Here is a 24,238-nt window from a genome sequence, read left to right on the forward strand (position 1 = left end):
TTTATGCTGCACACTGACTGGGATTACAGCTGTTGATCCTGAATTAGGAGCTGGTTTAAATGGGTTGCATTAGGAACCAAACTTATGAATCGGGTTGTGAGACGGAGCCTGCTGTTGACTTTTGTATGCAGCGCGACAGCAGCTCTGCTGCGTGTTTGGAAAATAGCTTTTTGAAGAACCATTAGGAATGGGGGGGAACTGCCATCCCGTGTTTGAGGTTGCCTCATTTACCACATGGAACTGACTCATGCTTATTCTGCTCTGTGGCCAAGCAAAGCAAACCTCAGTTCCCTGTTTTTTTGTCCCTTTTTCCTCCCCTCTAGGTAATGATGTACGACCAACACAGAATAAGTTCCACTCTATAGCCAACGGGATCCCGAGGACTTGATTACAGTCGCTTTAAGCCTGATAGTTTGTCCGTGCGGCTGCTCCCACCATCCCTTCTACGCTCGTCTGTAGTCGGCTGGCCTCTCTTCTGATAACTTCCCGTCCCTCTGTGGGTGAAGAAGACCTTGTCTGCTTTTCCCGTTTCCCACTTTTGGTTCCTGTTTCACTCTAAGCAGTGGTGCTTCCCTGGATTTGGATTATTCTCCATTAGGTAAGCCTATGACTAATGCATAGGACTTATGCACATTATAAGCAGCTAATTGTAATCCTCTCATTGTAGTAGATGGCTTCATTCATTGAAGACCGGTGTTTTAATAGTTTGGTTCTATTGAACATTATTTTCTATGTGATTCTTTGGTTTTTGTCAGGAATTAAAGTAAGTTTACCAAAATGACTCCAAACGGATATTTGATCTTTGAGGATGAGAGCTTCCTGGATTCCACCGTGGCCAAAATGAACGCTCTGAGAAAGAGTGGCCAGTTCTGTGATGTTAGGCTGCAGGTAAGTCGAACCATCAAACAGCCAAGTAGATTGTGACAACTTTTGACTTTGGCGCCCTCTGTCCAGGTGTGTGGTCATGAGCTGATGGCTCACCGTGCTGTCCTGGCCTGCTGCAGCCCCTACCTGTTTGAGATCTTCAACAGCGATATCGAGACTCCTGGAATCTCTCATATCACCTTTGAGGACTTGAACGCAGAGGCTGTGGAAGTTTTGCTCAACTATGCCTACACTGCCCAGTTAGCATCCAATTTATCCATTGACTTGATCTAATTTCTGTGTGATGGTGAGATTAAAAAAATCAACTCTTTGTTGTTTTAAAACAGACTGAAAGCTGAAAAGGAGCTAGTCAAGGACGTTTACTCTGCGGCCAGAAGGTTCAAGATGGAACGAGTTAAACAGGCATGTATTTCTTCATCTGCTCTTCCTAAAAAAGATCTTCTACTCCGAGTCCTCATTAGTCCTAGTTGCCCATGAAATGACTCAATTTTAACATCTTCAACTCAGATTTGTGGCGACTACCTGCTGTCGAAAATGGATTCCCAGAATGCGATTTCCTTTCGGAACTTTGCCAGCTCCATGGGAGACCCCAGACTTTTGGCCAAGGTGGACGCCTACATCCAGGACCATCTGCTGGATGTGTCTGAACAGGAGGACTTCCTTAAACTTCCCAGATTAAAGGTAACATCAGCTTGCTGCTGTTTTACTTTTTGTTGGGAGTTAGCCACTGAGAGCGACTAGATCATTAGTGAAACTGGCATGTTTCTGTTTACAGTTAGAGGTGATGCTTGAAGACCACCTGACCCTTCCCAGCAACGGCAAGCTCTACTCGAAAGTGCGGAACTGGGTGCAGCGTAGCCTTTGGGAGAATGGAGACCAACTGGAGCAACTGATGGAAGAGGTCAGTATCAAAGCCCCTTCTCCCCTCTCAGACTGAATCTTCAGTCATACTCTGCCCTTCCCTTTCCTCTGATTCCTCCTGTCTGTGAGCTGAAGGAGTGGGTAAAAGGACTGAAGTAGAACTGGCATGCTAACGTCATGCTTCTGTGTCAGGATTGTTCTTTTTGTTTTCCTCTGATTTGAGGTTTTTGCAGTAAGAAACTCTGTATCCCTGATCCATACTTCAAATTAGAGGTGAGCCAAAAGAGCTGCTCATTGCTCTTGTTTTTCTTTTGAGTTTGTTTCTAGTGCTTTTTATTTTTTGAGTGTGTGGCGGGTTCACACACAAACCCGTGTTAACGTTACAGGGCTTGTCTCATCTGAAACAAAAACTCAAAAGGTTCCGAAAGGTCTGGTCCTTGATTTTTGTTTTCTCACTGCCCCTTTACTATCTGAACAGGTGCACGTTTGTTGCCCCAGCACTAACAGGCGCTCCTCCCCGTTGATTTTTCCTGTAGGTTTATTAGCAGCAGCAGGAGACCCGACCGAGGAGCCAGGACTGAGCCACCAGGGTAAATGAGTCAGAGAAAAGAGGGAGGAGAGGACTACTGCCTCTCAGCCGCTCCTCTTTGCAGCCAAGCAACACTGTGCCCCATCTATCTCTCCTCACACAGATAAATCCATCCCCCAGTTTACTAGATCTCATTACTCACAAACATCTAGAGTTTAGTAAACAAAGCCCCCCCCCCCCCCCCCCCCCCCCCCCCTCCATCCACTCACATTATGATTATGTCCATTAGCACATTCATGAGCCACCCACATAAGCTACTGGGCAGTTCTCTCATGTACAGATTCACACTGTTTTGTCAAACCTGTGCTGAAGACGACGCTGCGTGACTTCATGTAGAATTCAGTTTGGACTCGACTGAATGAGCGTGGTTTCGTTTGAAAATATTTTTTTTTCTCTTGTTGGGATTTTGTGTAAGTTAAAAAGTGTGACTTCTTATTTTCTGATTTGCGGTTGTGGCAGCCGTCACAGCGGCCAAACCTCCAGCTCAAGGACCAGTTTCCAAGCAGCAGGAGTGGCGAGAAGCTCCTCTTGATGAAGATCTTTCCAGATGCAGCCTTTCAACTTTCCTCAAGTTCCCTCTTTTTATAGATGCACCTTTAAGAAGAGCTTGTGACAAACCCAGCAGCTCCCTTCTTGAGCTCAGATTTTTAACCCACTCTGTGCAGCAGCAGCAGCCTCCTGCGTGTCTTTAGAGCGACGTTACCCATCCCGCTGAAGATCCAGGTCTTCAGCCCTTCCCCCTATTCCTCCTCACCAATCTGCCGCCCCCTCCTCTTCCTCCCTTTTTGTTGGGGTTCTCAGTGTGTTGCCATGGAGACAGCCACATGGGTGTGTTGTTGGTGTCTGTTTTTCAGGTGCAAACTCTCTACTACTCACCTGACCACAAGCTGGTGGATGGAGGGCTGGTGATTGAGGGGCACAATGAAGTGTTTGGTGGCGAGGAGGACCACCTTCAGTTTGTGCAGGTACTCAGCAGCTTGTGCCTGGCTTCACTGTAATTAGGAAGCCTCTGGGTCTGATTGCTTTATTTAACAACTTAACTGGGCTCTTTAGCGTAAATGTGCTTTAACACCTTGTTGGCGTTGAGGTTTTAAGTTGGGCTCAGCTTAGGCAGGCAATGGCGAGCTAGTTTTTGGGCTTTAGCTTGAGTTATGGGTTAAGAAACATCAGCAGTTGTGCACATCATTCAGCATAGTGTGGTGTTGGATTGTAGTAGTCGCACCAGCTGGAACAACTGGCTCAAAGGCTGGCCACCGATGAGTCTGTGGTGCAAGCTCGGCTTCTGTAGCTGCGTTGTGCTCTTGCAGAAGAAACCGGCACGCGAGAGCGCCCAGAGACAGCAGAGCTGCAGCTCTTCGGGAAGCCTCTCACCCTCCAACCAAGCAGCAAATGTAAAACCTACTGCCAGGAGAGAGTGGAAGTACATCGCCTCTGAGAAGACCACAAGTACGTTCAGATCAGCAGAGCTCGTACGTTTTTGTTTTATAGAAACAAAAGTTGACTCAGAAATGTGTCCTCTTGTATCTAGACAGCAACTATCTGTGTCTGGCTGTGCTGGACGGTGTGCTGTGTGTGATCTTCCTTCATGGTCGCAACAGTCCTCAGACTTCTCCCACTGCTACCCCCTGCCTGATGAAGAGTCTCAGCTTTGAGGCCCAGCCTGAAGAGGGGGTGGAGGAACACCCTCTCTCCCCCATGCACTATGCTCGCTGTGGCCTGGGCACCGCAGCTATGAACGGGAAACTCATTGCAGCAGGTTTGCATAAATCTAGTTGAACAAGGATGATTTTGCTAAATGGAAGCTGGATGAACTCTGAACACAATCTGTGTGTTTAGGAGGCTACAACAGAGAGGAGTGTTTGAGGACTGTGGAGTGCTTCGACCCCAAGGAGGACTGCTGGACTTTCATTGCTCCCATGCGGACTCCAAGGGCTCGGTTCCAGATGGCCGTGCTGATGGTATTTTATCTCTGGCGTATTTACTCTGCAGTAAAGTGAGTGTTTGCTCTGAGAGTGTTCACACCTGTTCAGACATGTCTGACTTCTCTCAGGTGAACATTTGTCAGCCACCAGTGGACCCTGGTTTTGTGAATGTTTATTTTGTGAGCCGCTTGTCCCCCCCAGGGTCAGCTGTACGTGATTGGAGGGTCCAACGGACATTCTGATGAGCTGAGCTGTGGGGAGACATACGATCCACATACTGATGAGTGGGTTCAAATTCCAGAGCTGAGGACAAACCGCTGCAATGCAGGTCAGTCCCGTCCGTAAAATCAGTCATTTAATATGAACTAGTTCTGAGTTCGTGTTGGTCTGTGTGAAGGTGTCTGCTCCTTGAACAACAAGCTTTATGTTGTGGGAGGATCGGACCCCTGCGGGCAGAAGGGCCTGAAGAACTGTGATGTTTTTGACCCCGTGGCCAAAACCTGGTCCACCTGTGCCTCCCTTAACATCAGTGAGTCCACGCCGGCAGTAGAAACCCCTCAGGATGTTGAGCTGTTTACAGAAGGCTGTATTAACATGTTTCAGGGAGGCACCAGGCAGCAGTATGTGAGTTGGATGGCTCCATGTACGTGATCGGAGGTGCAGAGTCGTGGAACTGCCTCAACACTGTGGAGCGCTATAACCCTGAGAACAACACCTGGACTCTGGTGGCCCCCATGAATGTGGCTCGGAGGGGAGCTGCTGTGGCCGTTCATGCAGGTAGGAAAGCCAGACTCCACTGATCCAGGCGTCTTCCTAACGGTGATTCACTAACGTCAGAACTCATGGTGTTTTACAGGAAAGCTGTTTGTTGTTGGTGGGTTTGACGGCTCCCACGCTCTCCGCTGTGTGGAGGTGTACGATCCCGCTCGCAACGAGTGGAGGATGATGGGTAGCATGATCTCGTCCCGCAGCAACGCAGGCGTGGCCATGCTGGGTGAAACCATCTACGTCGTGGGCGGCTTTGACGGAAACGAGTTCCTGAACACGGTGGAGGTATACAACCCCGAGACGGACGAGTGGAACGACTGCGCCAAAGCCTCGACTCCCCTCTCTGACTGAGGGTGGGGGGGTGTCAGTGGTTCAGTGCTTCATCCATTTCCAAACTAACAGGCTTGGTGACGTAATCGTGCTTCGTGATGTTCTCTGTGTGTGTGTGTGGGGGGGGGGTGGGGGGTGGTAGTAAAGGTGAGGAGTCTTCAGTGAAGACTTGTCTTAATCTTGGCAGGTGGGTGTGGGGCGGGGAGGGAGGGTTGTTGCCCAGGGCAACATAACACCTTTGCATATTGCATAAATTTGTTTTGTCTTGTATATATTTTGTTTCTTCCTCATTTTTGTCATGCCAACATTTAACACATGTAGTGCTTTTACAGTTTGTCATGGGGGGTGTAACATGAGGTAATTTTGTTCTATTGGCTGCTTTAGAAAGCGGCAGTATGAAGTGATTTGACTTCAGGATTTCAGTTTTTTGAAGATAAAATTTGTCACATATTTAAAGTTTAGTGGTTTTGAGCCTTACTTTCAGTACGAGTCTATAGACACCTCTCACAGCTTTTTGTGTCGTTTTAAATGAGCTGGATTGCTTTTGGACTCTTAAATAATTGCCTTTTTTATATTTTTATACACTGATTTACCTGTAAAAACTAGTAGTAGCAGAAAGCTTAAGTCAGTGACTCTAACCAGTGCCAGTTTTAGCTTTTTTGTGTGCACACGTGATACGCACAGCCATGCTTCTGCTAACCAAAATTTTCTTAATGTGATTTAATTAGCTGATAAATGTAGAGGTACAATTTATTGAAAATACTTTTGCCCCCCTCTATATTGTTTTAAATTGTCAGGCATTGGCAGATTTTTCTGGAAGGTGTGATGGAGAAAATTCACATTTGTAACATTTAATTAATAAATCATTGAAATCAAACTTTTGTCTACATCTGATTATAGTTTAAACCACTGCTTTTCTGACAACAGTCATCTGCAGGGTCTTATAGGAGAAATGAGCCGGCAGGGTCTCAGAATGTGTTGTGGTGGTGTGAGGACGATTCGAGGCTGTGGAGGTGCTCAAAGGGAACCCGCTGATTGGCCTTCCTGACTACAACCTCAGACACGTGGCTGCATGCCAGATCTGGAGAAATCCCTCCTGTGCTCTTTCACAGGTTGCTCTTAAGTGTGCAGACAGTTGCATCAAGTAAAGGGGTAAGAAATGGGCCACATGTAGGAGGAAGCAGACTTAATACTGGCCCATCCATACTAGAATTTATGATTTAAAATATTGGTTTAATTTATTTATAAACAAGATTTCTGTTCAGCTGAAAACAGGAAAAACATGACTTGTGATTTTGTGCAGGATTTTAAGACTTCCTGTTGAGATGGATCTGCATCAGTAGTCTAAATATAGCTACCTAAAAATAACCTCAGGTGGGTTTTTACTGTGGCAGTTACTGATGCACGACAGCCAGGAACAAAAAGTGCAACAACACGACTGATGTTTATTCTGAGCTGTGTGCCATGATTTTATAGGACAAAGTTCTGATCGATACTGGCTCTTATCTGCTTCAGCCCCTCACAGTAGCAGCAGTAATCCGTCTGTCGGCAGCCATCACCTGCCACTAAGCTCTACGTCACATGCGAGCCACGTTCAGTCGTGCACAGAAAAGCAGAGCACATGCACGGTGCTGGCATCTTTAAGGTCAGCAACCAAGGTTTAGAAATTTCTGCAGATTCAAAAAAAAAAAAAAACCAAGACAAAACATCTTTGACAAATGTTTAATTTATCTGTATAAAACAAAATAAAAACTTCCGTGCGTATAAAGCCACAAATGTGTCAAACTTATGAATTTTCCCATTCATTCTCAATTTTAACTGGAAAACAAAATTATTGGAGAAGCTTATATTTGTGTTTATTCTACCTGCGTGTCAATAACTGGATAAATAATGGAGCTCTTCTCTATTTCGTTCTTTAAAACACACCCTTAATCCCTTCCTCTTTAAATAAATATTGTAACGTCAACATTTCCAAATAACTGAAAGATCTTAATAATAATCCATCTTGTGTTACATTAATTAAACTTTTGCTGAAAAGCTAGAAAAATATCTCAGATTTTTGTAAATCAAGCACTTTTCAAAACAATGCATCTGATCTTAGTTGTTACTCGGGTTTGGTCAGAACCAGCAGACTTGGCTGGGACAGACACATGCGCAGTCTGCAGAAATGAAAACTGAGTGATGGGTGTAATTTCACCCACACAGAGGGAGAGAGAAAGCAGGATTAATGGGTATGAAAACCAAATTTTGTTCCTCATGTTTGCATAGATAGATCTGTCAGCGATGAGGGTTAAGTCAGCTGGTTAGCAGCCAACTGCAGCAAACGAGCCCCAGCTCTTAGCTCGAACATATTTGCATGAACATAGTATTTTTATAGAACACTAAAAAATATCAAAACCAGTTTATTCAAAAATATTTCCCTATTTAAGGTTTATGCCTCGTTTACACTGAATGCAGAACAAATGTGGATCAGAATCTGTGCGGTTTCTGCAAAGACTGAAAATCACTGAGCCCAATCAGGGCATTCACACCGAATCCAGATCCTTCTTTCCATGTGGTTGCCATTTTTTTTACAGATGCTGCAGCCAAATTGTCATGAAGTTGAAGAAATAACATGAACCAGACAGGAAGTGAGAAGTGTGGCAGTGAGGTGCATCTGGTTGATTTCAAAATAAAATGCTTCGTTATAATTGATGACAGGGATATTGGTTACAGTGTACGATAGTATGATCTCTACACACGTAGTGCGTGAACTCGTGAGCAACGTTGGGGAGATGTTTCACACATGATCTGCAGTTGGTGTAAATGGCAGTCTGACCAGAAGCCTAATAGATTCTGTTCCACATCCATTCAGCACTCGATGTGAAAGGGGCTTAAAGGCGGTTTCACACCAGCTGTGGTACAGAGACAGCCCGGTTACCGCACGGCCTCCAGGCGGACTGCCACTTACACCAACTACAGATGAATGTCTCCGGATAACTGATCCCACCAGAGGAGAATATGTTTAAAAACATTGCTGTAAAAACGACGTGAACTAACACACTGAACTGATATCCCTGTCATTAAAAATTAAACAAAATGGCAAATATAATTTGGTTTTATTTTGAAATATACAGGATGAACCTCACTGAAACATGTCTCACTTCCTGTCTGGCTCATGTAATTGTTTTAACTTCATGACAATCCGAATGAGACATCTGGAAAAATAAACTCCACGTGGAAACTAGCGGGAGTTTCACATCTGGATCCGCAGCCGGTGTGAATGCTCTGATTGGAACCAAAGTTTTTTGATCTACGCAGAAGCCGCACGGAAACCGGACCGCATCTGTGTTGCGTCCGGTGTGAACCAGGCTTCAGTCAGAGAGCATCTTTCGGTAGAAGCTACCACTGAAGCTAATTAGAAAAAAATTGTAAGGCTCAGTGGCATTTCAAAGATCCTTCCACAATCATCTGGTCCAAAAACTGAGAAAAAGCCTCAACAGACTTTTCTATGCAAACTCTATAATGGGTGAAACCTTTCAAAACAACTAAACATTAGTAGACCTTCATTAGTTTGGAGAAGAATGTTGTTCTGATATAGACACGAGTAAACAGATCCAGAACAGTTTGATTGATGTTTGGTTGGATTTTCAGCATCTGTTTGGTGTTTCAGCACCGTTGAAGGCGGTGTGTTGACCCAAGGTCTGAGCACAACAGTCCAAGGCCTTTTTTAGCTCCATCAGCTGACTGCCTCCAACTCGCAGCTTCTCCCTGAGCGCAGAGGAAAAGAGTTTAACAGACACAACACGTGAATGAATAAAGAGCTGGAGAGGACAAGAGGGAGGGAGGAGCATTAGACTAATAACGGCACCTTAACGCTTCCCGTGTCATTTAGTCCACCTGTGCGGAGCGGAGAAACGACAGGAGCCTTGTGATAATTCTTCAACAACAATCTCCAGTTTAGAATATGTAGAAGTGCTGGAGAGAAGAGACGCTTAAAAACTTCCATCTGCTGGGAAAACTAATATTTTGACATTTTTCTGAATGTATTTTTTTTTCAGCTGCTGCATCAAAGACATCTTGGTTCTGATGTCGAGTGAATGAAAAAAAACATGTTCAGCATCAACTCTGGAGAAGAAAAATGACGAGTGAGAAATTGAATCTTTGAATGAAATTAAATAAGATAAAGTCACTTGTGTTGAAGTTAAAGTCCCATTAGTTGTCACACACACTGATGTGTGTGTGAAATTAGGTCTCCGCATTTGACCCATCCCCTGGGGGAGCGGTGAGCTGCAGACACAGCCGCGCTCGAGAACCATTTGGTGGTTTAACCCCCCAATCCAACCCGTTAATGCTGAGTGTCAAGTAGGGAGGCATTGGGTCCCATTTTTTCAAAGTCTTTGGTATGACCCGACCAGGAATCGAACCCTGATCTCCCAGTCTCAGGGCGGACACTCTACCACTAGTCCACTGAGCTGGTTTTATGAGCGGCCCGGTGTGTTGGTTTCTGCAACACACCCTGAATGTTGTAGGTTCTACAGGGAAAGCTCATTAAGTTGCAGGATGACAGCAGTAACTTCCAAAAGCACGTGTTGTTTTGGATTTTAACTACATAGTTTTAACAGAATATTGGGGAATAACGGACGAGTAACAAGCACATGAAACCGCCTCCCTCCGAGTCAAACTTCCAAATATGTCTGCTTCATAGAGAAAGAGGCTTTGATGCTGTTATTTCTAAACTTTTCCACTACTTTGAATGTAAAACAGCTCAAACTGTAGAAGACAACCTTTAGACCATGTGTGGTATTTGACTAAAATAGGATGAGCAGCTTAAAATACAAAATACATTCTACTGCAGCTTCCAGAAACTTCAATGGACACCATTTCTCCTGACTTAACCAAATGTTCTTCTGGTCTAGTTTTTCCTGACAGTAAATCATTCTCCAGAAGCAACCACCACCCAGCCACAGCGCTGGCAATAGCTGCTTAGCAGCAGAGTCACTGAGGGAGTTTGTTGTGTGTGTGTTTCCTTGTCTGTTCTGTTCCCATCGGAACGTTGTGTAACAAACAGGAGGGAATGAGGAGAACACGTTTGAGTCTCGGTGAACAGCAGAGAACGTCTTGGCTAGTAGAAGCTAATTGTTAGCATTAGCAGCACCGCCACAGAAAAACTCCTCCAGGCTTGTGCTATTTGTGAAGAAAAAAACATCCACGTAGAAAGTCAGTGGTAGAGGCGCGTTGCTGTTATCCATCTGAGGTGAGATGTTCAAATATGAGGAAATAAGACTTCAAATCCTGCTGTCTGCTGCCACTCTGTGCAGCAGCAGCAGCGTTGACCGTGATGATTCAAGCAATTCAGAGCTTTTGTTTTCCAGAGAACACCATGCAACGCCTTCATTCCTACCACAACCATCGCAAATGTATTGATTAAACGAGTTTCCCACACTTTTGATGTTCACCATTCTAACCTGCTACTCAGTTGCAGAAGGTTAGTGGTGCACTTGTGAACAAATGATGCGTTACGCAACATTCATTTTGTGTGTTTAACGGGTAAACCATGAATAGAAACATGAACCACTGAAAGGATTTTTTTTTGGAGATTTTATTCTGGTCCCGTTTAAAACAGCTTCCCACCGTGTATCCGACCTACACAATGCTGCCTTCAGTGCCTTGGACACAGGTGTCTCCATGCGTCTTCTTAATATTATCAATTTCCTCTTAATTTTTGCTGGTTAAAGCTGTTACGACAAATCTGCAATCAAGCTTTTGAACGCAAACACGGTCATGGAACACTCACGCCCTCCCTCAGGTATCTCCCCTGAGATGCTTTTGCTGGAAGCGGACACCCACATTTCCTGAGGAAACGAGATAGTGCTAAACACCAGTAGCCATTTTCTAGGTTTTCTGAACGTCAAGAAAAACATCTATTCCACCTTTAATAATAATCATTTTGTCAACATTCACCCAGAATTCTTATTGAATAACCAAAGTAAAAAATTAAAAAGTATTACCGTAAATCCTCTAATACAGGCCGGTATTCAATTAAAGGCCGGTGAAATAATGGCCGGTCTCTTATTGTGGCCGGATGGAATGTGGTAACAAGCAAGTACGAGCGTCCCAGCGGCAGGGTTATAGTCCCGGAAACAACCAGCAGGAGGCAGTAGGGGTTCACGCAGACCTTTATTAGGCTTTTTCTACAACGCTTTCTAACGCTACAGACACGATCCTCTATCACGCTCCTACCACACAGAGTCACGGTGTCAGTTAACCATGCTAATTCAACCCGCTCAACAGAACACACATCACCTTCTCTGTGGCTTACATAACACTCACACAACACGCAAATCAACACATAGGAACTAGCAGAACGATAGGAAACACATATAACATAATACCCAGAATGCACCTGGCTTACAACCCCAGCCAGGTCATTACACTATCAAGTTCAAAGAGAACGGGCTGATTATGCTGCAGAACACTCTGGAGAGCAGCAGTAGGGGTTGTATGAACTATAGTAATCCCTCGTTTATCGCGGTAGATGCGTTCCAGACCTGGCAGCGATAGGTGAAAATCCGCGAAGTAGGGACTCCCAGCATGCCCCTCGCGGGGATTCCCTTCACGTCGCACCTACGTCACAAACCGCGGCTATAAACGGAAGTCGCCTTTCCAGCTCACCACTCAGTCATCGTTTCTTCAGATTCATGATCAGAGTTTCCAACCTACCGATCCAAACCACGAACTATCAGCTCATAGTAAGTTATCTTACTTACTTCTGGAAAGCCCGGCATTTCCGTGTCACTCCGTTGACGCTCGAACGCTCGGGGGTTTCCTAGAGCACCGACGCTATCACTTCCGCGTCTGTGAAACCACGCTCCCTATTGAATTATCGTATGATCACATTCTCTTTTTGGGGGTAAAACTCAAGTGCCAGACCGTAGGTACTGACACGCGATCGTTCATGTCGGTTCATTTCCTTTAATGTTTTCTGTCTTTTATTTGCGCCTGATGCGTTTTGCTGCATGCTGTGGAGCGGGGCGCTGCTGGGCATCACCTTGTCCTCCGACGCACTGATCACTGATACAGCCGCCAAACAGCAAGCGCTCCGCTGTTTTTGCGGTCGGTAGATCTTTTAGAACTGCAGTTCAAAGGTAACTCATAAGGTGAATATATATGAACCCAGGCAGCAGTTTCTCTCTAGGATTGAGAGGAGATGCAGGAAGATAATAAACAGGCAGGACAGAAAAATAGTCAAATAAAAACAAGTTAGTTTTTGTACCTGCTGTTGCAACAAACAGACACCATTGAAGGTCATCAGAAGTGAGGAACAGAAAATGAAATAATTATTTTAATGTTTAGAGCAGCAGGAACTCCGAGAGGCTGCAGGCGCATCAGTGAGTTTGCGGCTGCTGCGCAGGGGGAGGGGGGAGATGGCTGAAGCAGGGGGAGGGGGGAGATGGCTGAAGCAGGAACTACCGTTGTTAAAAGAAATGTGTTTAACTTTGAAAATGTGGGCGCAATTTTAATTGTCAAAAACTCCAGCGAACCATTAGTTCATTTTGCTCAAATAGAAATAGAGGCCTGCCTCTAATACTGGCCCTCCTTCCAATAAAGGCCTGGAGCTTGATGAGCTTGAGTCAAATACAGGCCCGGGCCTGTATTAGAGGATTTACGGTATATCCCAGAGGTGCACTGATAACATAGGGTGCCATTTGTAAAGTCCAACAGTCATAATTTAAAGCAGCTTTCCAGAGTTTTTGCCTTTCAGAAATTATGCATGATTTGTCAGAAATCCGTAAAAGTAATTGTCTCATCATGTACTGTGATAGGATATAAGCAATACGTCTTTTTTTTTTTGCTAGTATGCCCCCTGCCCCGCAGAGCTCCGTGCAATAGGAACCTGAGCGCCGACCAGAACTAACCAATAGTGTTAGACTACCACTTGCTTCAAATTTATGGAATACCTTGGCTGATGCAAAGTTGATGAACTTTTCACGGACAAGTAAGCCTCTAAAATATAAATATATAAGAACACAGCATGACGTGAGAATAGTACTCGTAAAACAACGTGTTTTAGCTTTTTAGTTGAAAACATTTAGTTTGTAAACTAAATAATTTAGTTAAACTAAATTTAGGGCAACAGTGGCACAGGAGTTAAGTGCTCACCCCAGTGGCGGTTTTACCATTACCCCCAAATTCCACTACCTCCGCTCCGCCCCCGCCTTCCGCAGCCGCTCGCTTCCGAACTCAATTTTTACTGGTACCCTCTCTACAACGGCTCCGCTCCGGTGCGGAGACCTGAGGGGGGCAAACAAGCATGCGCGGGATTTTCGAGATCTTGCGATACAGTCCGAGCAATAAACGCGGAAGTTAGATCCAAACACCCGTTGTGTGGGAGAAGCATCGGCATGAACTGTTTAATCTGCCCATCATTTGTGTTGAGAGATCAGCAGTGTATGGATCAACAAAGTGTGACTACTTTGATAGTAGAAACTGTATTTATGGCTTACTTTTGTGCATTTAAACTTCAGCCGCCATTGATAGTTGTTAAAAGTTGTTAAACCTGTGCATATGAAACAAAAAACGCCTTTTGTTTATCGATTTATTGTGAAAAACGGAAATTGTGCTGGCTCCTTTTCCTGTTGGGCCGTTGTGATTTCTGTCCATTTACTGCGGAGGTGCTCCGGCGTCCGGCGAAAATAGGATCAATTCTATTTTTGCCGGACGCCGGAACAGAGGGCGGCGCACGGCGCCGCACTGCCGGAGCACAGCCGCAGTAGTGGAATTGCTCTGATTGACTACAACGGGACCGATTTTGCTCCGGCGTTCGTGTCGGAGCGGAGCGGAGGTAGTGGAATTTGGGGGTTAGGCATAGATCGGCGGCCGCCTGGGGCCCCCTTGTGTTGGGGGGCCCCTCTAGCCCTGCCCGCCGGCACCCCTCTGTTAATGCCACAATATTCTTATTACCAACCTGTCGCCACCGACGGGATTGGACATGCACACTTCTCATTACCATAATTCCTCAACCATTCAAGATATCTGTACAATTCCAAAAGTATTGAAAAGATTAAAAATGTGGCGTTTCGTGCATATACAAAACATTACAGTAGCCACCGCGATTCCCTGTCTTGAGCACAACAAATCACAACACAGATTCAGAGACATGCTGAGTTTGTCATCCACAATGCTCCATTTTATAACTAAGGACTAATAAAGAGGGAAAATAACTAATGTCAGAAGAGGGGAGAGTTTCGCAAACCCAGTTAAAGGTAAGATTGTCAAAAATTTTGTGTAAGGGGCCCCATGTCTGTGTTCGCCTTGGGCCCCCAAATTGCTAAATCCGCCACTGGCTCGCCCCATAATCGGAAGGTTGCAGGTTCGAGTCCCGCTCAGTCTGTCTCTGTCGTTGCATCCTTGGGCAAGACAACTAACCCACCTTGCCTGCTGGTGGTGGTCGGAGGGACCGATGACACCTGTGTACGTCAGACTTGCCTCTGTCAGTGCGCCCGAGGGCAGTTGTGGCTTCAATGTAGCTTATCAACACCAGGGTGTGAATGGGTAAATGACTGGTGTTGATAAGCTACCGCCTTGGGGTGTTCCAGAACTCTAGAAGGCACTATATCAAATACAGGCCATTTATTTACCATTTAAAATAAATATTTAGGTCAGACTTGAATATTTAGTTTGTGAACTAAATGATGACTAAATATTTTGCTCCAAATTAAATATTTAGGTTACAACTAAATATTTAGTTTCTAATTAAATATATAATATAATAAATATAATGGGTCTGAAAAAATTATTTAGTTTGTAAAATAAATATTTAACTAAATTAAATATTTGGCTTGCTAACTGAAATTCAGTTGGGAACTTTAACATTTACAGATGTATGACTAACATTGTGAAAATATGACTGAAAAATTAACTCTCATTTTTTTCTCTTATGACAGGCTAAGCAACTCAAAATGTTGATATTTAGTTATGACTGTTTGACTTTACAATGGCACCCCATATGATTAAAGGATGAAAGCATAGTTTCTGTGTGTCATCATGGTTCTGAGTCAATCATCCATGATGAGAAACAGTGACGGCGTAGCATTTAAACACACCCAGCAGAAGATGATGCAGAATTAAGTGTTGAGCTGTGTTCTGTGGATCTGAGTAACTGAGCCGAGCAGTAGGTCCTTTAGGAGCTAAGATGATGCATATGACTAACCTGGACGCATGTAAGGAGCTGAAGAGCCTGAATGACTTAATAAAGTAAGAAATGACATAAAGCTCAATGCCGGCATGCGATTCAAACACATGCTGCCTGGAAAACGACTCATCCACCTTTATCAGCGATGTCACTCAGCAGCTAAGCTGGGCTGCATTAAAAGCCATTAGCACTGACGTTACATCCACATGTAAAAATAAGCCAGGAGCAGCCAACAGATGTTCCTAAACAGCCTCAGGACAATTCCTGATGCAGAATATCCACATGGAACGTTCTTACATAAGGAAGTATATTGCATTCAGTTGAAAAATAAATGTAAAAAAAGCTGCTTTTCTAAATTCCCAACATAATATTTTAATAAAGCTCATTTTCTCTGATATCATGACAATTTTTACATAAAAAAAACGGTTTCTTCTGAATTACCACGAGAATTTTACATAAAAATATGCTTTTAGCATCCCCTAGTGTCTGTTAGTAAAACCAAAAATAAACTTATGTCCTTGCTGTGTGTTCCTCTTAACACCTTCATCTAACAGCTGAAATGTCTCCTCAGCCTTCATTAGTGTCTACAGGAGTGGTTCATTACTAGATCAAACAAATCAGCTGTGTTCACAATCTAAAACATGTAGGAAGTGTGCTGGCAGCAGACTGCAGCGCTGGCATCTCAGCTTTACTTTACTAACCCCAACAGGGTCTGGACCAGCAATCTGAAGTTGCAAGAGTGATATTCTGGCCACAGAGGGCGGTGGGGGTCTGAGTGATATTTCATGAACCCTGTAAAGGGTCATTTTAGCACATACTGGCTCAAGAAAATGATTTAAAAACTTGAAAAAGTTGCAAAGTATGGCTTTATACTCAACAAACTGGAGATCCTCTTACTTAAATATGCCTACAGGAGCTATTATTTTATCTATTTATTTATTTATTTGTTTAGACGTTAATTCAGAAAAAGAGCTTTATGAATAAATTTCAGGTGAATGCAATATGCTCCCATACTTCCATTCGCCTAAAAATACTAAACACACATCAGGCTTTCTGTTTTGTGAAGGAAAGTTGAAAATTCAGAAATATAAGCAAACACACAGCCGATTTAAAAACCCTCGTAACAAAACCCTTAGACAACGGTTATTGCCTGTCTGCTCTTATCAGCTGATGCCCGCACACGCACCCTTATGTAACTTGTGACATCATGCAGGTCGGATCAATTATTTAACAGCACAGATAATGCACTAGCTAAGGAAAAGCCCGATCACTTCACAGAGAATGTGAGAGATAAAAATTTCAGCAGCACGACACCGTCGGCTCAGTCGTGTCCACTGGTGGCGACCTGGTGTAAGGAGGGCTGAATTCCTGTGACGAGAGAGAAACTGGAAAGCACCAGCTGATGTTTTACTTTAATGCTAAATATTCACCACTTTCCTCGTGGTGTCACATTACTAATCACTACAAGGAGAATTTGAAATCCTGGGTAAAATGAGGTTGTAAAATCCACCAGTGCCAAGTGTGTCACATCAATTATTTAAAGGAATAAGCATCTATTATGTCTACAAGTGGATGTTCCACATGTTGTTAGAATAAAAAAGTTTCAAACTGTCAGACAGCAGCTTTATGAGAGGACATATAATGAGACATAATCTGTTTAAGACAGATGCCTGTGGCTTGTTTCCATGGCAGCAGCCAGGTTTAACCTGCAGGCACAAGGATGGGTTCAGATCTACTTCGCTATGCAGACAGGCAGCTGATTCTGCTCATCTATCTAGACTAGAACGTAAATTAAACAGGAGTTTAGACTCAATAAACACACCAATAACCAGTACAGCACAAAACTTTATGCTGATTTTATTAAGACCAAAAGCTAAGTGTGTTGGTTTCGAGCAGCGTCTTCACTTTATCAGCCTTTAATCACAATTTCTAAATAATCATATTTAAATAACAAATAATATAAGAGAAGAAGCACTTTAATAAAACTCAGCATCTTGTTTCAAAGAATGCAAATAACCTGTTGTGATGTGAAAGTTTTAAATTGATACGAATAAGGATTTGTGAGGACAAACTACTGGAACCAAAAATGTTACTTTAAAGGACTCGTTCACTGAGAAACCGCGTAATTCTTGTTCTCTTTTAAACACGATCAGTCCCTCCGAGTTTCACATGCATGCTGAACATGTAAATATTCTTCGAATCTCATGGCCTGCATTAACTGCAGAAAGGAAATAGACAAGAAAACGGTCGAGTCAGGAAAAAACAGCCCGTTCTACGCCTCAGGCCCCGCCCACTTTGGCTTCTGACCTCAGAGGGTTGTACTGATTTAGCAGCCAGGAGAGAGCAGAGTGCGTCTAGGTTTGTAGAATTTGATTTGAATTGTTTATTCATAAAGCATGTTCCTGCTGCCAGTCGAGGAGGCTCGAGAACAAAATGCACAGAAACATAAAACAATATAAATGCAACTAAATAAAAGAGTAAATCAATAAAAAACAAAAAAGATTTTGAAAGCAATAGAGTAATTTGAAGAAACACAAAAACATTAATAAAACCAGCTAACTGATTGGTTTTTAAAATTGGGACAATCGTGGGCTGTTATCTCTGACGGAAGTTGGTTCCCGAGCCGAGGACCTATAACTGAAAAGACACGATCACCCCTAGTCTTGCATTTGGACCGAGGAACCTCTAACAGGTCGCTCTCAACCGAGCATTGAGTTCTTGAAGACAAGTGAAGCTAGGTATGGTGGCGCTGATCCGGACAGAGTTCTAGACAAAAACAGGATTTGGACCAGAACAAGGTATTCCACTGGTAACCAGTCAAAGGCAGCCAGGAGGGGAGTAACACACTCCCATTTTCAGGCTCCACAGATGAACACTGCAGCAGCATTTTTTACAGATGTAACTATGACAGTGAAGACTGGTTCAAGCTGGCATAAAAATAATTGCAGTAGTCCAATCTAGACATGTTAAGAGTTTGGAACAATCTCTGGTTTCTATTTTGTGAGAATTGGCTTAAACGTTGCTAAGTGCCTGAAAAAAATAAAAACACAAGAATGAACAATTGCGTTCATCCGCACATTGAATTTAAAGAGCAAGTCACCCCCAAATCAACTTGTTTTTGCTGATAAACTATATAAATAAGTGTCTAATTGTGCTGTAGACCCATGCGGTCAATCATTTGGTACTTTAGCGCACTTTAAAATTTGAATATTCTGCCAAAAACTGTCAGCATTGCGCCATCATCGGGTAAAAACTCTGCACTGCATTTGAATTTAAATTTGCCATCGCTATCGGCTAAGACCTGGTACATTATGATGTCACAATGGCGTTGTGAGCCTGTGTGTGTGTGTATTTGATAGTGGCTCCGCACTCTTGGTCTGCCAGGCAACAGCATTTGTTGCATTTTTCAAACATGAAATGGGAGTGGACTAAGCCTCTGGTAGGGGGTGACTTGCTCTTTAAGGGCTGAGTCAAATCTGACACCCAAATATGCGACCACAGGCTTCTCGTAGAGGAGCAACAAAAGAAGCTAACCAATAGCAACTTAACAACCTGGCAGAACAGGTTTGGGCTCGTGTTATGTGTGGAGATTAAACATCAATCTTATACTTTTACCCAAAAAGAAAAGGGCGAACGAAGGCAACAGAAGAGTCACGTTGCTGTTAGCCAATCAGAGCAGAGATGTTCGCATATCATGAATATCAATGAGTGAGTGACTCCAAACTCTGTCGTTTTCTTCTCCCTACTCTTCAGACTAACTTCTGCCCTCTAAAAAAAGAAGCCCCCGAGTTTCTTTTCCACCAAAATTGACTCAAGGCATTCATTTAGACTAGACCACTGCAGATTTATTGAAATAAATGAATGAACGAGAACTAGAAAAGTGTTCCACCTCCAGTAAAACTCATACAAATGAGTCCATGACTATCCCAGCAATCTTTCTAAAACCTCACTAACACTCATGTAAAAGTCCTTCCACATGACAGATCAGCTGTTTGATTTCCTTATCTCCTATAGGTGAACAAACAAAAACAAAATGTCCTGTTGTTATCAGCACATGTTGGTATTTTCACTGCCTTCTGCCAGAGACAGTCAACACCTGATACGGATTGAGCAAGTCTGAAACTCTGGACAAGCTCGACGAGTTAGAAACGTATTTACTACATGAGCATTTATGAGTTATTGTGCAAGATCTGCTACACCTTAACTGTCCAGTTAAACTCAATTGTTTTTTAAACGAGTATCTCGTGCTTCCTCCTTGTAAAAACGTGTTCAGGACCACAACTGAGTCTTGTCAGAATAAACCTTGCGATAAGGACATGGGTAGGGTTACTAAAACACCAGCTTAGGGTTTCTGAAGTGTAAAAGGTCTACAGCCTCTCTTCAATGAAATGTGTTAATAATGAATGTTCCAATTGTCTGGAAATGTTGGCATGGACACCGTCAAGATCTGCTGGGGATACCAACAAAGGAGGCTGTGATGATGGAGCGGCTGTTGCAATTCAGGAAGGACACACACACACAAACATGTCCAGGCAAGTTGAAACAGAGTGTTAAGAATCCAGGGAACTAGTTTGAATGAGATGTCCTTTTTAAAGGAAGACTCCATAACCTCAGATGATCAAAGAGACAGTGGTGGGTGGGTGTGTGTGTGTGCGTGCGTGCGCACGTGTGTGTGTGATTCCTACCTGTAATGTGGTTGTGTGAAACAATCATAGAGATCTTCAGCTGTTAATCTGCAGTTTTCATTATCAATCTGAAAGAAATCCGATATGTGAATGACCAACGTGGCCAAAGAAGCAAAGATATCTGAGAACCAGTTGTGTGTTCAACACAAACCTTGATGGAATAGATGATGTTGAGCAGATTCCGGACTTCGTTTGGATCAGGGCTTGAGCAAAAGAAGCTAAGAGACAAAAACACATATCTTTGAGAAGGCTTCACTCCAGCTGTTAATGAAAATGAGCTGAAAAGGTGTTATTACCAGGATGAAAAATAAAAAGTACATTTACAAACCCAACTAAGTAAAAAAAATCCATTAAGAAGTATGTTTTCTTCAACAATGTTTTATCTTCATACATACAAGGAATGCAGATTTGGATCTATGCTTTTGCAAATCTCCAATGGAGTGGAGAATGAGGGAAACAGAAAGGTTCCATTTGTACAGAATCTGGAATTTTCTACATCTAGAGTCTGCAGAAAGAGGAAAATGAGCGCTAGGGAGGCTTGCCCAAACACGTGAAATTGAATTTGGCTGTTTCCTAGGCAACGGTACTTTAGCAGCCCAACACACACGGCTATACAGAACACAGAAAAGCAAATCCACTCTCTGGACTAATGTCTTTAAAGCTAAAGCTTAATCTGAAACACTGAAGAGAGAGTAACAAATGCCATGATGTCTGAGCGAACGCATTGTTGGGCTGTAGCTCTTTGAAGTGAGCTTAGGTTGTTGTTACACAGCTGAGGTTTGCTTTGAGCCTGCAACCATTTGACAAATGAAATAACTGTCTGATGTGGAATGGCTGCAACACTTTTGCTTTGAAGCTGGAAAGTTCAAGTTTGAGTGGTGCAATGGTAAAAAAAAAAGTTTCGTTTTGAGCAGCAATTAGTTTGTCACAAATGTTGTCAATTAAGTAGTCTTTTTTTGACATCACAAGATCATGCATGCAAATCAAGCATCACTACAAAAGGAAATATACAGGGAGCCTAAACCCCGGCTTTCCACCGGAGCCGTCAGCAGCACGTTACTGCAGCAGCACGTCTTGCTCGCGTAAGCTGCTGCTTGGCCCTTCCCACGAGACGCAAAGCAGCAGGGGAGCAGCTGTCACCGACCGAGCACGAAGTCACACGAGTGACTTCGTCAGTAAACACAACAACAAGCAGGAGAAAACTACAACATGGCTCCAAAAGGTTTGTGTTTTATGTTCTGTCCGTTTTATAATCGCCAATACAGACCTAAAAAATAAAGGAGACCGCTAGCTAGGTGATAACTTCTCACGGGGTCGCACAGTTAGTACCTGTTTTTAAAAGTAAAGCAACCAGAAGGCAGTACGTTTCTTTATTCTGAAAATCTCGGGAGCTTCTCTCCATTTCCGCGTCCGATTTCCTGTCTTTCCTTCCCCAAAAATGTCGAACTTGACCCGTTTCAGAGGCGTCGCACGTAGAAAATAGAACCGGCGCGTAAAGGCCGCGACACGCTGCTCCTGAGACGCGGCCGACTCGCGCTGCTGACGGCTCTGGTGGAAAAGGTTCTGTTGACCACAGCGGTTCCTATCAGCAGCTATGACGTGCTGCTGCAGTAACGCGCTGCTGACGGCTCCTGTGGAAAGCCGGGGTAAGTCTCCTCCCTTTCCGGTCGGCTCATGGGTCCCTGGAAGAATGAAAAAATGAATGCAAGTGAACGGGGCTAAAAGAGATTATTTTCTAATCTACTTTGCCTTATGCCCTGGATCACACATATGTTGTACTGCAATTTAAATGAAAAGTAATCATGTATATTACGACCATGCCTGTCACATACTTTAATATTTACCAGCTTGTAAAAGTTTGTAATTAGCAAGATTACAAATTGCCATTGGCACGTCGCATATGTGATGTCGCCACAGATTCTCCTCTCCCCTAGCGTAGTTGCTACTTACCAAATGGTTAGATTTATGATGGTTCTTTCCTGAAGGAAGAATGAGAAGTTCACTGAACTTACAGACATTTTTCCTCAACTTTTCTCCGTGTATGGTTCGATGACATCAGTTTGGTGATGTGCGTTTGTATTTTAACACAAAACCTGAAATAATGTTTCTTCCCATTCGAAAATAAGCACGTTCGTGGAATCATAATGGTCTTTAAAATTCACGGACATCACATGTGAAATCCATGGCACATAACAGATTTAGAAAATAGCATTTTTAGCCCCATTGACTTGCAATATTTTTTTTTGTTCTTCAAGGGGCCCATGGTCTGGAAGTAGATGGGCGGCACTTAGGCTCCCCTTAGAGAACGACCAATATGGGTGTTTCGATTTCCATCGCTGTTATGTAGAGGTCAGTGTAAGCTAAAATCTTTGGCCCGATATCTAGACGTTTTTCACCTTATTTCCCATAAAATTTCTCAGTAACTACGGTGAATGCACAAAAGTTCTGAGCCTGATCAGCTTTTGAACACAGAATTTAACCAACACTTTAAACTTAATCTTGTACAAAATTGAATATTTAACCAAAGTCAATCAAACAAAGCAATGCACTATTTTATTAAATATTCAAAGCAGGTGAATAAAAATAAATTTCAGTTGACAATAATAATGTTTTAGATCATTTATTATGCAGATGTCTTTCAGGAATGGAACTGTACACCCACTGATGAGCCAGACTTTAAATGGGCTCTACTCAAAAGGAGTGCTCTATCCTTATACTGTATTTTAAAGTGAATATATGATGCAAAACTCACCTTTTGCATCCTTTTGTGCTGCCATGTGGGTATCTACTGCTTCTATAAACATTTCAAACATGAAAAAAAAAAATACCTCATCCACCCATTTTATGTCCGTGTTTGGTTTTAGGAATTATTTGCCTGAAACAAGCCATTTCAGAAGTCTCTATATGTGACATCACAAACAGGGAAACCAGACTTGAATCTGCACCGAAGGGCCTTGAGTATGTTAGTACCTGTTTTTGTCTTCTTAAACTTTTGCTTTGCACTATCTTCCATTGGGAAAAGAGAAGGAAACTCATCTGTGAGTAATCCTGTTGTCTAGTAGCTCCGGTTAGGGCCAAGTGAAAACAATAAGTGCAATCAGGGGCTGTGAACGAGCTGTTTCTCCCCTCCCTGAAAACACTAAACAGGTGATCTAGGTCTCAACCATTGCAATCAGCTGCTGCATGAACACCTGTTTCCAATTAGTAGCACAGCATAAGTTTGGTGGCATAAGTGAAGCGTCAGCGGAAGTGTCAGCCCTTGTGTCTCCAAGCTTCTCACGTGCAGCCGCCCTACTACATGCCCACTTGACCCCATTCTGACTAAGCTGCTCCAAGCTATTGCTCCTACAGTAGCCGCAGCAGTCACACATGTGATCAACGCATCACTGACATCTGGTACATTTCCCACCTCTCTCAAGCATGCTCGGGTTAAACCGCTGCTAAAAAAACATCTCTTCCTCCAAATCATGTGGAGAACTACCGACCTATCTCTCTCCTGCTTTTTCTGTCCAAAATCATTGAAAAGGTGGCTTTCAAGCAGATCACAGAATACCTCTCACAAAACTGTCTGCTTGACCCTTACCAATCTGGGTTCAAAAAGGGCCACTCCACTGAAACTGCTCTGTTAGCAGTGACTGAATCCTTAAAAGAAGCTAGAGCGACAGGCAAATCCTCAGTGCTTATCCTGCTTGACTTTTTGGCTGCATTTGACACCGTCAACCATGGCTTCCTTTTGTCCACACTCTCTAGTATGGGCATCACAGAGAAAGCACACGCCTGGTTTGAATCGTACCTCACAGGACGATCATTCGGTGTATCTTGGCTTGGACAATCCTCTACCGTGCACCATCTTGCCACAGGAGTCCCCCAGGGCTCTGTACTAGGATCTCTTCTCTTTGCCATATACACCACCTCACTGGGTGAGATCATTCGATCACATGGCTTCTCCTACCACTGCTATGCAGACGACACCCAGCTCTATCTGTCATTTCCACCGGACGACCAAACTGTCTCTGCACGAATA

The 24,238-nt window shown here is 43.5% G+C and overlaps 2 protein-coding genes across 2 annotated transcripts in view; one reads left to right on the top strand and one right to left on the bottom strand.

Annotated features, from left to right (window-relative positions):
• The first annotated feature begins 366 nt into the window (after positions 1 to 366).
• ivns1abpa (influenza virus NS1A binding protein a) lies at positions 367 to 5,481 on the top strand. Its single transcript, XM_015970956.3, has 14 exons — positions 367 to 598; positions 756 to 888; positions 955 to 1,124; positions 1,212 to 1,287; positions 1,393 to 1,566; positions 1,661 to 1,786; positions 3,190 to 3,300; positions 3,643 to 3,781; positions 3,864 to 4,091; positions 4,172 to 4,293; positions 4,459 to 4,585; positions 4,655 to 4,786; positions 4,861 to 5,034; positions 5,114 to 5,481. Exons 2-14 carry the CDS (start codon positions 778 to 780, stop codon positions 5,374 to 5,376), a joined length of 1,953 nt encoding a protein of 650 aa, XP_015826442.2. The 5' UTR covers positions 367 to 598; positions 756 to 777; the 3' UTR covers positions 5,377 to 5,481.
• A 3,290-nt stretch (positions 5,482 to 8,771) lies between these two features.
• Positions 8,772 to 24,238, bottom strand: part of swt1 (SWT1 RNA endoribonuclease homolog) — a 30,477-nt gene continuing 15,010 nt past the window's right edge. The window contains exons 14-16 of the mRNA XM_015970955.3: positions 20,366 to 20,432; positions 20,215 to 20,282; positions 8,772 to 9,105 (exon numbers count right to left, since the gene is read on the bottom strand). Of these exons, the coding sequence (XP_015826441.3) occupies positions 8,985 to 9,105; positions 20,215 to 20,282; positions 20,366 to 20,432 (256 nt within the window). The 3' untranslated portion in view covers positions 8,772 to 8,984. The remainder of the gene's footprint in view (positions 9,106 to 20,214; positions 20,283 to 20,365; positions 20,433 to 24,238) is intronic.

Source organism: Nothobranchius furzeri, chromosome 8 (assembly GCF_043380555.1).
Source record: "Nothobranchius furzeri strain GRZ-AD chromosome 8, NfurGRZ-RIMD1, whole genome shotgun sequence".
Lineage (NCBI taxonomy): Eukaryota > Metazoa > Chordata > Actinopteri > Cyprinodontiformes > Nothobranchiidae > Nothobranchius > Nothobranchius furzeri.

What these genes read in the sequence shown, in the direction of transcription:
- ivns1abpa (XM_015970956.3), top strand. Translation starts at nt 778, where the DNA reads ATGACTCCAAACGGATATTTGATCTTTGAGGATGAGAGCTTCCTGGAT. An exon ending in TGGAGCAACTGATGGAAGAG is followed by an intron (nt 1,787 to 3,189) that starts GTCAGTATCAAA and finishes TCTGTTTTTCAG; the next exon opens with GTGCAAACTCTCTACTACTC. An exon ending in TGCTGTGGCCGTTCATGCAG is followed by an intron (nt 5,035 to 5,113) that starts GTAGGAAAGCCA and finishes GGTGTTTTACAG; the next exon opens with GAAAGCTGTTTGTTGTTGGT.